Source organism: Temnothorax nylanderi, unplaced genomic scaffold, assembly GCF_030848795.1.
Source record: "Temnothorax nylanderi isolate EJ_2023f unplaced genomic scaffold, tnyl_v1.0 TNYL_tig0016_pilon, whole genome shotgun sequence".
Taxonomy (NCBI): Eukaryota; Metazoa; Arthropoda; class Insecta; order Hymenoptera; family Formicidae; genus Temnothorax; species Temnothorax nylanderi.
In genome coordinates this window covers 224,767-239,194 of record NW_027249078.1, presented here as the reverse complement: position 1 = coordinate 239,194, position 14,428 = coordinate 224,767, and the positions used below count along the sequence as shown (strand labels likewise).

The 14,428-nt window shown below is 44.6% G+C and overlaps 1 protein-coding gene across 1 annotated transcript; it reads left to right on the top strand.

Moving 5' to 3' along the window:
* Positions 1-7,569: 7,569 nt before the first annotated feature.
* LOC139768394 (glycosylated lysosomal membrane protein) lies at positions 7,570-12,682 on the top strand. The gene is made up of 6 exons (XM_071698535.1): positions 7,570-7,835; positions 9,447-9,704; positions 10,787-10,990; positions 11,199-11,429; positions 11,533-11,825; positions 11,923-12,682. Exons 1-6 carry the CDS (start codon positions 7,761-7,763, stop codon positions 12,092-12,094), a joined length of 1,233 nt encoding a protein of 410 aa, XP_071554636.1. The 5' UTR covers positions 7,570-7,760; the 3' UTR covers positions 12,095-12,682.
* The last annotated feature ends 1,746 nt before the right edge of the window (positions 12,683-14,428 follow it).

The following is a 14,428-nucleotide window of genomic DNA, read 5'->3' as shown; positions in this document are numbered from 1 at the left end:
ATAAAACTGATTTAGAAGACAGTATGCTGAAGGGAAAAAATACAAATCTCTATCGAAGACAGATTACAGGGAAAGATTTTACGATTTTACTTGCACAATCTCCGGTTTAATGCAATTTCGACTCATTCCGTTTTTTTCCTCGCCACTACGCACCATGAAACCGCAGAGAGTTTTTGCTTTGGAGTACTCTCGCGTCTCCGCCACAAATATCGTATCTAGATGAGAGAATGCGGTGCAAAGAAATGGCTAGTGCTTTAAGTTAAAGTGCCTTTGAGTCACGTTTAAATTTCGCGACGATATAAAGATGTTGCACTGACAGTTCTACTGGTAAAAGAGTAGCACAAGCTTTATTAACAACATTTGTCAAACTGTTACTCGAAGATTAAAGAGATACTTCAGTCAGAAAACCAACAAGATGATATTATGCGTTTCTTCAGTCGCATATCTCATAAGAAAAAAATTGTAGAATGTCTATGTATAAAATAAAAATCGCGGTGTTGCATTGCATCCGCAGTCATCACGAAATATCTCCGGCGAGACTGCATCCCTGTATCCACTGTATCCATGCGAGCGCAGCCTATGCCCCCTTCGTGAAAAGCGGCGGAGTCTCGCGGCTAGGAATTCCGCGAGGGCCCCCTTTGCGGCCGAAGGCAGGCAGGCAGGCAGATATGGGCGGACAAGCGGGCAAGGAGGCGCAGGCAGGCAGGCAGGCAGGGAGGCAGGCAGAGCGAGCAGGTAGGTAGGTAGGTTGGTAGGTAGGTAGGTAGGTGGGTAGGTAGTGCACCGGAGCAGAGGCATTCTCGCGGGAGGAGAAGTCGAGCCGAGTCAGCGGCGGCAGTGGCGACGGCGGCGACGTCGACGACGACGATAACGACGACGACGAGGGCAACGGCGACGGTGGCGAGCAAAGCTCAGACAGATCACGCTCGTCGAGTTGTCGGTGGGCACGAACCCCCTCCCCCCCCCCCCGCAGAACCGGTTCTCCGCGTTCGTCCTCTCCCCCTCGCCCTGTCCATCCCGCGGATCCCTTTTTTCTACGTGTCACGGTCGTCGTCGTCGCACTGGCGTCGCCCGTTCCTGCACCACCGTCGCGAGAGCACCGTCATCGATACACGCGCCGGTACCCTCGCGCGCCTTTTATGATTAATTGTCTGTGATTCCTGCCGGCGCGGCGCGGGATAACCGGCAGAAGCGTAGTGACGAAGAGAGAAGCCGTAGATGGCGGCGGAACGCCCGTCGGAGTGTGCCTGCTTCGGGGATTCGGGGAACTCGACGCTCCACCGTCGCGGCCGGTCGCGGTCGAGGCCGCGAGTGCAGCGAACGCGCCGTAGTGCCTCCACCTGTCTTCATCATCGTCATCGTCGTCGCAACGGTTTCGCGATCGCGTCCAACGCTTCCGCGACGGTCTCGGCCGAGTGACATTGAGTGCACACGGGTAGCCTCGACTTCTAGGTATCGTAGCTTGGAAAATGTTAGAGTCCGACGCCTAAGTCAGGGTTTCCCGAGACCCGCTGGCGGCGTCGAGCCGCCGTCGTTTCTCGGAACTCGGCGTCCCGAGAGGGGAACGAACAGGTGATGTATAGAAAAGTCGGGGCGCAGTAGTAATAAGTTTCTCGCTGTGCGTTCGCCGGAAGCTATACGGTTGCCAAGGAAGGATATCGTCGGATTAAATCGCGCGCCGAATTGGTCAATTTAGTGCCGAGAAGAATGGGCGCGTTTCTTTTGCATGTGAAACGCTGATTTAGATCAAACATATTTGCGAGCTTTCTCCCGACTCTCTCGATTTAACCTAACGATTTTATACCGTTTGCAATCGCGTTTTTTAACAAACGTTGCCGATAGTGCTCGTAGCGCTCGCTCGGCGTTTTAACATTCAAGGTGGCGTCCGGCGAAACTCACATTCGCGTCACGCCTCATGAGCTCGGTAATGTTGTAAGAATGATAAACTAAATTAATAATTGGTATCGCTCGGCGGTATCGCATCAATCAATTTGCCGAGTGGCTTCATGACGTTCCACCTGTCGCCGGTGCAGCGGTGCATCGTCGTCGCCTTCTTATCGTTATGCACATCGCGCGACAACGGTAAGGGGACGCGGTGGAGCGTGTCCTGCAATTTCACAGGAATGACATCGTCGAGTCGCCGGCGTAAAGTCCGCTGCTCCCTCCGCGACACTCTCGCAGAAGTTACGTGGTATTTTCACCCCTGGTCTCTGACATACTTAAACTTTCTGTAACGATGGGAATTACCCGTACAATCTATATTTCTTAAGTCTCAATGATTTCAATAATGATGAATTGTGTAATTTTCTTTTGTGACAGAAAAAATCCGGTTATAGAGGGTTAATTTAAATTCGCAATAAATTTGCACGCGTCACTCGCTGACATTTGTTCTCCCTCTCTCTCTCTGACGACGATACACGATATGCATACGCGTTACATTGTAAAAATGGTTTTGCAGAACAACGAATCGCTACGTTTCGATCGTCGCTAATCTAAAACTGGCTCCTGCTTGTATCGGGAGGACGAAATTAAATTTTATCGAAGCGATCGAATAAAAAAATAATTGGGACTTGGGACTTGTACGTCTTCGTCGCGGAGTCTTCATCTGACGTCTTCATTATTGAAATTATGCTATGTTTCTCCGCTACTTTTCGCGAGGAATCTCACGTTCTTTTCTTCGCGAGAGATTTACGCTACCCTCCATTTCGCGGACGATTCGCGAATCCAATCGGATCCCTTTTCGCGGCGCGGCGCTCGGCAGCCGGTCGAACGTTTAGCCGGCCGCGCGGCCGGTGCGGCGGGTGATCGTGCCGATTCCTCTCATTGGCCGAGAACCGGCGGGTACTGCTTGCCCGCAACAAGACTCTTTGTTCCGTTTTTCGTTCGTCCCGACGAGCGACCGCGACGCGACGGGACGAGACGAACAGCGCGGCGGCGGCGACAGCGACGAGCGGCGCGGAACCGGAGCCGGAGCCGGAGCAGCGCGCCGCGAATTTGCAACGGCGAGTGCAGTCGTAGGTCTTTCGGTCGTCGCGCCGGGTGCAATTATCGCGCGGGCTCGCCTTCGAATCCGATCGTCCGATGCCTCGGCGTGCCGATGTGCGTGCTTGCGTGCGTGCGTGCCGGTTGCTATACTCTACTCGGTATTGTATCGCGCACCGTGACGGATCCCGGGAGTCTACATTTGAGGGATCGTCGCTAATCCGCTCTAAAGGTCCGCGCTGTTTGATAGCGTAGACCGATCTCTCGGCTTTCGTAATAACGCCCTTCGGTGCAATTATTAAGGGCGACGAGTATCGTCCCATGTCCAGGCAAGATCGAGTGTCCTCCTTCCTCTCGTCGCCAGCAGTAAAACGAGAGACTAACAGCTACAATTAGTAGCCGCGCAAGGTATAATGTTGATAAGGCCGGCAATTAGGCAGGTATGTTTAGCGCTAAATGTGCGATGTGAACAGGAGCCGCCTCTCTTGTTCCTTCTCGGTAAAGCTAGTTCAGATTTCGAGCGCGATGAAAAGAAGTTGGACGAAGAGCGTCGGAGTACATTGGATGCAATGCGAGGGAATGAATCATACATTCGTATTTTACTCCTAGTTTATGTGATGTCAAAATTGTGAAAATATGGTTAAAAATTTTAGAAAAGTTTTTAAAATTAAAAGAAAAATTTTTCTGATATTTCATACGTATATCTCCAAGATAGTATACGCTAAATTACTAATCGTTCAATAATTTAGACTTTGTTGGACTCCCTCCCCTAAGTCGATCAAAGGGAATACTTATATACAATGTAGATAAAACGAGCCTTCGAGAATAAAGAATGAAATACGGACATTTGGTAAGCTACGTCTAGAATTAAGTTGACAAATTAAACAGACGATATAATCTTCGATAGCAATCGACATGTTTACTTCCGACGACAGAGAAAGAGATTAAGATTTACAAAAGGAATATAAAAGTTACTCGTCAATAAGAACTTAAGTATACGGAATTATGTAAAATCACACGATTTCATCTTCTTACGGTGTTTCTTGTCGTCTTAACGCGCCCTTGACTTACGCACTTGACTCAAGCTTCAAAGGTAGATCGAAGGGATTCCATTCATATTAATATCTGTCGAAAAATCTTTGTTGGACGCGAGTTGTGCGAATCGCAGGGAGCGCAGGTGAGAGCGGTGAAACCTGTTTCCGATCGTGCCACCCGGTATATGCGAGACGGTTCTATTCTCCCGCGGGTCTCGACTTCCTGCGACGACCTTCAACGCCGTATCACGAAGTCGGCGAAGAACGTGCGTTCGAGAGCCGCGCCGCCGCGCCGGTGCGGCTTTTACTTCGCCTTGTCTCGCCTCGCTTTCGCGGCCGATCTCGGAAAAATCGGGCCCAGACAGACTTCGCCCGGGCGAAGGGGGCGGTCGTCGGGCGACTCCCGATAGACGCGAAGGGGAGTGCCCAGACTGACCTTGACCTTGAACGTTCTCGCTATTGTGGCCCTTCTCACTGCCGAGACACGTCGCGCGGGTCCTCCCGGTCTCCTCCGCAGACCCCCTAACGACGGGAGGAACCTCCCTCGATTCGCTAATTAGTAATTACGTGCGGCAAATTAGTTGGCTCGGATCAAAATTTCGCAACCAGATTCGTCAGGTGGCGCGTAACTCTTTCCTTTCTTCGTTACATACATCGCCACGCCATCGCGCCAGCCGCGCGCGAGAGACCTCATCGTGGTCTCTACCGATTCGATTAATTATATCTCTCCTCCCGATGTAATTACTTCCCGTAATTAAATCCTACCGAACCGACGCGCGACGTCCGTGCGCAACGCTCTGCGCGGTGCGCGGTGCGTGCGCGAACGCCTCTAGAATTTCTCCCACGGCGTTTCCTCAACTTTCCGAAGCGCACGCCGTTGCCAAGTGCATGCACGTGCATACACGACATGCACGTTCATCTTCGATGCGCCAACAACTTGGCTGTTTTCTCGAGTATCACTTTTCCTCCATATAAATTTGACATCTCCCCCTCATTTCTTTTTCTCCCTTTTCACGCGGAAATAAAACAAGACAATGAAATTAAATCCGCGCGCATTTTTCGGATAGAAGGTTCATCTCGCAGGGAAAATTATACCCTCCGCGCGACTTCCGCCGCTCGTCAGCTCCGCGGCTCTCGAAGCGCGCTCGAAAAAGTCGTCCGTATCGAAAAGGAAATCGGCTTCGAGACCGGCCGAGGGAATGAGGGAATGGAACCCCTCGGCGCGCTAGACGGACGCACGTACGTTCGCCTCGTCTCGCCTCACCTCGCCGCGCCGCGCCGCGCCTTGCCTCGCGCGCGGACACCGCTTCGGTCAAGGTCGCAGTCTGCGCGCTTAACGTTCTTTTTGCACGTTCTCTTTCCCCGCCTGTACCCGGTGTCCCAAGTGGAACCGATCGGCGTCGGTCCTTTTCGCGGATCCGTCGTCGTCGCGCCGATAGAAGGGCCGGGATCGTCGGCGCGCGCGCGCGAGACGACGCGAGCTTGACGCCGCGAATTACGCTTACGCTTACGTTTCATTCCGCTTCGTTTCGCGATCTGCGCGGGGATCTGCCGTCGCGCGGAAAAACGCCTTTCTCCTCGCGTTAATTCTAAGGAAGCTTTCCGGATGCATTTCTATCGTCTCACGCGGTTTTTCTTTTATGCCAGCTTTTTCATACGTCGCGTCGCATTGTCAGAAAGTAATATCTGCGATTAGGCTTCTATAGCTCTAATTATCTCGTTGGAATTATAATTTCACATAGTAAAGCTTGCCGGTTTAAAACGGAGCGGTAGCTACATGAGCGAGATTGTTAGATCGTGAATGTTTGCATACGATATATCGCGGTAAAAATTTGTCAAAGATCTCGCGGACTAAGATTGAGGTATATCTTTTGACACAAAGAGCCTCGCGAGTCTCGCCATGAGCGACTTCCGACGCCGCCAAGGCGTAACGTCGCGTATTGTACCGCGGCGCGGCGGCGATATGAGAAATGAGAATTTTTTCACAGGTACAACGAATTTTAATACGCGTCTCAAGGCCTGCGCCGACGAAGGCACTTTGTATAGGTACATAAAGCGGGATTGTATACGAGACTATACGCGGGATAATGTGCCGAGGCTTGGTAACTCCACCACCGTTGGCGGAATTCGACGGCCAATGGGGTACGAGTTTCCTTCTCTCGGCGCGAAAGGCGGCTCATATTACATATTTACAATACGCGGCGAACGTTAAAAATCCTCCCAAGAGCGCCGTGTGTCGCTATCGCGTGCGCGAGAGTCCGCGCGCGGAGGACGTAAGGTAGGTAAGTATTGGCCATCGGGTGAGTATGATCCTTGAGTACGCCGTACGCGGCGAATTTTTCGATGTCGCGACTCGCGTACTCGCCGAGGGACGCGTGAGGTAAGGATACCCGGCGACGAAACCGCTGGTTAACAGCAATAACGTGTGCATCGATCGATGGAAAGGTAAGTCATGATAATGATTAATCGATTAATGCATCGTCATACAAGAAATAAAAGAAATGATATATAAATCGACAAGCAGATCAAGTGTCCGTTACCAAATTGATGTAACGAAGCCGGTCTAATATTTGAATTCATTACGTAAATTTCACGCAGCGTGCACACGAGTCGATCCTGAAAATTCCCGGTTTCGTAATGCCAAGTTCTATTCCTAAATCGCGAATCAATTTTTTGTTCTCGAAAAAAAGAAACTATTACCAAACCGCAATTTTATCTTTCGACATGACTCCTTTCGTCTGCAAATATATTTTTTATAATTATGTTCATATTTTAAAGTTGAATTCTTGGTTTTATAACGCCAAACTTGGTGAATAATTTTATTATCTGTCTATAGAGAAAGGAAAAAGAAATTACTGTCATGCCGTTTTCTATTTCTCGATACTCCTGTTATCTATAAACATATGTTTTAATTTTATTCATAATTTAAAAGAATTAAGTTATAAATTCTACATTGTATAATGTCAAATTTAATAGTTAAATTTATCTTTATATCTAAAAAAATTATTATTATTCCATCTCTCAATATTCCTTTTCCTTATAAATATGTCCATAATTACGTTCGTAATTTAAAATAGTCTGTGAGAATTATTCATCTTATAAATGATCAAACTTCATAAATTCATTCTTTATTTCGAAAAAGAAATATTGTATCACAGTTCTAATTCTCGACCCTCTTTTTACTATACTATCTACAAATAATATGAAGCAAATGTCTCTATAAAGAAAATTAATTTAGTTTGCGACAAATACGAAGAAAACCATGTGTAATAAAATTAGACACTATCTCAATATACAACTTTTCTAGCTTTTAAAATTAAGTATTAAAAGAGAGACATAATTTTTTTTGATTAATTAGACACGTTGCCTCAATCCGTCACTTTTTAATCTCGATGTTAAACACAAGGAGAGGCGTTTTTTTTTACATATGTTTATGGGGATTTTGTAGGGGCTTCGATCCCGACTTTGACATATTTTATGTACCGATTTGACCGATCGAGCAAGCGATGATTTACCCTTCGCACCTGATCTTCGCCTGATTCTCCTCGCAACCACGAAGGCGCTGGCTTCCCGCTTGCCGCTCGTGAAGCCTGAAGCCGCGTGTTCCCACACTTCCCACGCGATCGTCACGATCGCGTTGCTATCAGTTTGCGAACGGCGTCAGCGTTGACAAGCGTGAAGCGTGAGCCGCGAGCGTTTTGTGTGTGTATCGTCGTTGTCGTACGCGACTACGCGACGGCAGGCATGGCCAGCGCCTCGACGTTCTGTCTCCTGCTCGTCGTCGCACTGGCGGACTCGGCTTCTTCCACGCGGCGCACAGTGAGTACAGTAGCTCGGTCTGCTCGGTCTCGATTCTCGAATTCGCGTTTGCTGGATGCTGCGATTGACTGGCCGCGCGTCGCGTCGCGTCGCGTTGCGCGTCGTCGTCCGCGGGACGCGGGACAGCGTCGCGCCGTCAAAGCGGACGCGAATCGCGTGCGCGTGATTCATCGCGCGACTTTGAACCTCCGGGCGACGTTTACATGGATCGCGTAACGGACAAAGGATCGCCGACCGTCAATATTCGGGGCCCGGGGGGAGGCGTGTTGCGAGGCGTTGCGCCCACGAGGTTGCCCCCTCCTCCCTCCCGCAACTCTTCCCGCGTCAAGCTCCGAGCGCGCTTCGAAAGAAATCTCGCGACGGAGACTTATCGCGATAAATTTCTTTCGTCGCTAAGCAGGTGGATTTATTGATAAATTGGCTGCACGCTCGCGTACTAACGCGATCGGCTGATCGGATAAATGCATCGACGCGGCCTAGATTGCTCGCGATCGAAGGACACGGTCGATCGTGAGTCGCGCGATCGGCACGTCAACGCGTCAAACGTCAAATCGTTCCGCGAGCGTTCGGAATGATTAATCGCGCGGATGTGGATCAGCGCAATATTTTTCACTGTCAGCTTGAGTTTTAAATTTCCTCGGTTGTCACATGAGCGTGCATGAGTAATAATACTAATAATACGACGCTTTGACGCATTAAATTCAGTCCGGAGCGACTCATTAATCTAACATTAAAGATTAAAACAAAATAATTAAAAAGTTAATATGATTATACAGAGGTTAAGCTAATATAATAAGTAAATTAACATGAATTAATAATGGAACACTTTGTTTATCTTATATTTTATTTTTACCTCTCGGTATTTTATTTTTTCACCAAAAGATCGTATATGTACGATAATTATCTTATCGATACATACCATACGTGACGTTAAAAGAGACCGAGTTCGTTAATTGTAAACACCGACGTAAATCATTAATGTTTTAAGGCATTCGGAGGAATGTTCGATACGATCCGTGCTTTGCATACAGGTCTAGTATTTTAAATTTTTAATAAACTGGACTATCGATCCTAGCCGTGAATTAGTAAATAAGCGTAGAAGCAAACTGTGCGAACCTAGATATAATGCGTTTGAAAATAGAACAAAGAAATCTATCGCGTTTATTCTACCTCTTTCGTTATCGATGCAACGTGTTAGGAATATAACTCGCAAATATTAAAAAATAAAATGTCTTCATAATTATTTTAGCGTGATGCGGGAAAATTCCGGATTTTCCTTTCAACGGAGTCACGGAGAGAGTATTACGACTTACGACGGAATAGCCGAGTGTATCGCGCGTACTTTCGCGAGCTCTTTTTCAGAATGAACAAGAGGAAAAACGTAACTTTCGTCACTTCACGGTTCGCAGATACGAGATACGAGCCCGCACGCCGCGCGTTAGCGTAACGGTGCAACGCCGTTTTGTGCGATAATAATCGCACGGGGGACTCTCGTAGGAACGGCAAGGCCGCCGGTCGCACAATCCGGCACTGATCTAGGCCATCCGTCCGTTAATACGACGTCGTTTAATCTGCAACGTTGCATAAAACGCCCGCTTTATCCTGCCTTAGCTGCGGTCGTGGGTGAACCCGGGATGCGACGAGCGGTGCCGCGAGCGAAACGTGACGACGCTCTACCTGAGAGCCGATGGCCCGAACGACACGTTGCATTACCTGTGGGATTTCGTCGGCACCCCGTCCGTGCTGTTGGCGCTCACGCCGCCGTCAGCCTGGCTCAACATCACCTGGGATGATTATCTCGCCAGAAGGGAGAACTCGCTCAGCTTCTCGGAGAAGCCCGCCTACTCTTTCGGGATAATAATAAACAAGGTAACCCTCCCGAAGGTCCTTTTAACGGCTAAGTCAATCGTGAGTTATTTGTTTAAGATTTGTTAAACGGGACAGTCGACCAAATCTGACTTATTTTGTCGATGCGACAAATAAAACGTATCAAGAGGCGAATAGAATTAAGAAAATTATCTTTCATAGCTAAGTTTTGATCGAAATTACTAATTATGTTATCTTTCGAGATTCGTGTTAAATAAATTATCATATAGGCGAGTGATCGATTTTAATTTTGCTGAGATGCACGAGTCGAATGTAACAAAAATGTAAAAATGCAACAACATAGATATAAGAATATAAAAATAGTGCGTTAAAAATGCTACAATACTTAAAATACATTACTCTGATTATCACTCTGATTTACTTCCACCAAACGTGGACGTAAATCCGAGTGAGTGACACAAATCCACTCGTCACATTCCCTTACCGAGTGTAAAGGATACATCCGCGGTTTCTTAATTAAACCTTCGCACTCGACAATGTCTTCATTTCGTAGAGCCTCTCTTCAAACCGAGTGTTCAAGCCTCTCTTCTCCCCGAGATGAGAATGCGCACATATCTTCGTGACAATTTCGCTACGTTCAAGCATATCTCAGCACAGCAAAATAATATTTTATGTAAATCTAATAATTTATATTCTTGCGTCATCGGAATAAATTTCTCATTCAATAAACACTATGCAACATTCGCGGAATTAATCCTTTGTAGAGCGCGTAATTGACGATTGACGGTTAGTTCGTCTTATTCGGTTGAATTAATGGTCACGTACAAAGCTATGGAATTGTTCGCAGCAATGGACAAACAGATTTCCGCGCCACATATCGATCGACTGCATCTGACAGGAATTTCGGGTACGACACGTCAGTGTCGACGAGATTGCGGTTTAATTCAGTTAATTTTATTGCGCGCTAATGTGCAATTACGCGGGAGAAATTGCGATTTGTATTGATGTAGGTTTAATCGCGCAGCTGTACCGTCGGGCGACCCAATTTCGTCATCTGTTATGATTTCTCAGCGTTTGCATACCTATATCACGTTGAATAATATCAAGTACATTACGTGTTACAGATTATCGAATTCAACGACGTAAATGACACGGCACTGATTGATACTGCCGACGTCACTAATACGAACTTTTTACGTACCGAGTATTTCAACTGGCGGCGCGTGTCCCTATCGCAAAAGAGCGAATTCGTCTACCTGGATATGGAGGGTAACTCTTATCACGATACAGCTAAGAATATCAGCAGATACGGGAGTATAAAGCTTTCGGTAAAGTATTTTGCAGCATTGAAGAGAAAGTATCGGTAGTACGTAGCGACGCATGCGAAAATAATCTCAATGGCTCGGTTAAGCGAGAACTAGCTTCATCTTGAGCCTGAACATCACTGAGCCCACACACATATATTATATATATCTGGCTTCTTTAGTCCCCCTGTTTGTACCTAACACGTTTAAATCTCTCTCGTTCGTTTGTCAGCTCCGAGGATTCTGCACCATCGACCACTCGGATATGGTGCCGCACATGTTGCACACGGAGAATTCTACGCAAGTGGACATCATCCTCGACCACATTCAGACCAACCAAACCTTTTCCAACAGCAGATTCGCTATTGAATTGCTCGCGGTTGGCGGTGGCGATCCCGAGATACCGTTGTTCGTTGATCCGAAAAAGAGTCTGGACGACGAGCACACTCCGGGCATATTCGAGGTAACAATCGCGGACATTTATTGCTTCCATATTTCTTTCCATATTGCTTTCATATTTTGATTGATAATATCATCTTAACCTTTCGTCTCATGGTTTTCTTTAGGTTGTTGAAGTTAGAACGCCTCCCTACAGAGAAGTGATGGATGCGTTAAACGCCGGCTCGTATTTACAATGGCGGCCGGTGTCGTACAATAGCGCATCGCGCGACGTAACCAGTTCCACGGAGACGATGCAATATCCACCGAAACAAGTGTTCAATCATACGAGCGCCATTAAAAATTCGATGCTCTATTGTTACTATGGAGAAGCTGTGGACGATCTTCTACTGCAGAAGTTAGTAGTTTCCTTGGGCTCGAAAGGAGACGGTTTCTACAAGAGGACGAGCTATTTGACGTGGTGAGTCGTCAGTTACCAAATATTATTTTGAAAATTTCATGAATCATAGAATCTAATTCCCTAATCTCTTTAATTAACGAAATGTTACGTTTTGCAGGACTTTCATGATCGGATACGGCACACCACCCGAGGAGAGGTTCTCTTCTCTAGTCATTATGATTATTTCAATCGGTCTTGGCCTTCCTTTGCTCATTATGATCATCACCGGCCTGTATCTCTGCATTCGCAGAATGCCGAAACAGCATGGCAATGTTTATTTAAGTCGATGAGCTCGTCGCTCGTGTGCCATGTGGTTTCTTCGTATGTCGCGTGTACGTTTAGGTGCATCGCAACTACACAACCTATTGTTCTTCACAAAGAGATATTCCTATATTTATACAACACACATATATATATATATATATATTTTTACACGAACTATTAGCTCGGATCTGATAGTGTGATAAGCGTGAGTGATAATTCGTTCTCTCATAACGTATTTAACGCTTAGCGCTTAGCGCTTAGCGCTTAGCATAGTCCTCTAGTTCTGTTTTAATGTTTTATGAGGATATGTTGTTTGTTGACACTAAATAAAAAAAAATAAATAAAAGCAATCACACTTCTCTCTAAATATGTTATGAGAGAACGGCATGTTAATTTGTGCAACGAATGATTGAACTTTTCTAGGCAATTTATAATTGAACGCTGATTGTATGCACGATTTACGAAATATACTCTACGATAAGTTGTACTACATTTTGTATAGTTTTCTTCATGATATTCGTTCCCTGTACTATGATATATCTCGCTATATTTTCTGTGTATTCACATATTTTTATATTTTTCGCAAATATATGAAAACTATGCATTTATCTTCATTCAGATCTTAATTTTTAATATTAATTCATCATCTTTCCATTATTCTCTCACTCTTCTCATTAATCTTTTATTATTATATGTGTCAATATATACTCCGTATTTAAGCGTACATCTTACATCTTACATTTCTCAATTCTGAATTCTCAATTCTCAATTCTAAATTATCAATTCTAAATTCTTTCTAAATTCTCAATTCTAAATTCTAAATTCTAAATTCTAAACAGAAAATAAATTTCTTTGGCCAAATGCCATCTCTTACGATCACCGATTACAGACTTCCGATTGCCTTACAATACGCGTATGACTATTTCTTCCGACTCTCTTCCGACATCTGACTAACGACTAACGACTCATTGTAGACTGGCCATTATATTAACATGTTAATATGTTACTTATATTTATTTTTTATTACACGCAAAGCTCATAATATTTTTTCACCTTAAAAAAATCAAATTGGCAAACAGTTGACATTTATATCCTATCTATAAATTGCCATTTAGTTGATTAAGTTAATTCAACAATCAACGTGTTAATAATAATAGAAAAAATGGTTAGTACAAACTAGAGTATAATCAGAGTCTGGCCAACTTGCAATTCTGGCAAAATTCTACGAGAGAGAAGAATACAAGAGAGAAAGAGAGCGATATACATTTATATCGTTTTCTTTTTCTCTTTTATATCTTTTTCTCTTTCCGTTCCTCTTGCTTTTGCCAAGAAATGGCGAACCAATCAAAAGTTGCTACTGTATGGACAGACTCTGATTAGAGGGACTCTAGTACAAACCATCGGTAACGCGGTAACCGATTACATTTTTGACGCATCTATTATTTTAGCAGGCGGTTAATCAGCTACCGCATTGCTTCTTACTGTGCAGAAAGCATTTCCGTCTTTATATGTATCAAATTTTGTCTGTTATTTAATAAAAAATTCGCAAGAAGTTCTTCTGTGCAATAAGAAACAATGGGTCTGTTTTCTATTGCTGAACTGGCTGCACTAGTTCAGAGTTTATCTTTTTCCTTTTAATGTGGAGTAAAAAAAATAAACTTTATGAGGGTCGATGTACTTATCTTTTCCCTTAGGACGGAAACGTGAAAAGTGAAAAGTTTCATGTAACTATCTTTTTCTATTGGTGTTGAATAGAAAGAGATAGTCACGTGAAACTTTTCACCATTGAAGTTAATGGCGAAAATTTTCACTTTTCACATTTCCGTTCTAAGGAAAAAGATACACGATCGATACAGTGTAATAGTTATTGGAATACAGTAAATAAATTTTTAAAATACTAAATCCGAAACATTTTGTTGAAAGTAATAAATATAATTGGAAAATTACTAATTAGTAAAAAATAAAAATTACATTTCAATAATCATTGACTGTATTGCAGTAAATACTTGTTATAATTAATAAATTATTTTCTTTATTAAGAGAATTATGTTTTTTAAATAAGTAAATAAGTTTCTTATTTTAAAAAAATACGTTCACAGTTGTATGCAAACTCGCCATTTACTAAAATTAAGGAAATTTTCTTTTTTTTTAAGTATTTTTTTTTTCAGTGTATCTATATATATGTACATATATAAAAAATGTGGTATAATAGGGCTACAAGCGAAGGTCCACGTTAAAAACCTAACGCACTATTAGTGGCACCTCATAGGTAGTGCGGAAGACCACTTGTAATAATGAATGGTTAACTTAATGTTATCTTTATGTCTAATAAAGCTCCTCTTTTAATTTTTATTAATTTA

Bases quoted from the DNA above. Each gene is read 5' to 3' on its own strand.
- LOC139768394 (XM_071698535.1), top strand. From the start codon at position 7,761: ATGGCCAGCGCCTCGACGTTCTGTCTCCTGCTCGTCGTCGCACTGGCG. The intron at 11,430-11,532 runs GTAACAATCGCG...GGTTTTCTTTAG, and splicing joins ACACTCCGGGCATATTCGAG to GTTGTTGAAGTTAGAACGCC. The intron at 11,826-11,922 runs GTGAGTCGTCAG...TACGTTTTGCAG, and splicing joins AGGACGAGCTATTTGACGTG to GACTTTCATGATCGGATACG.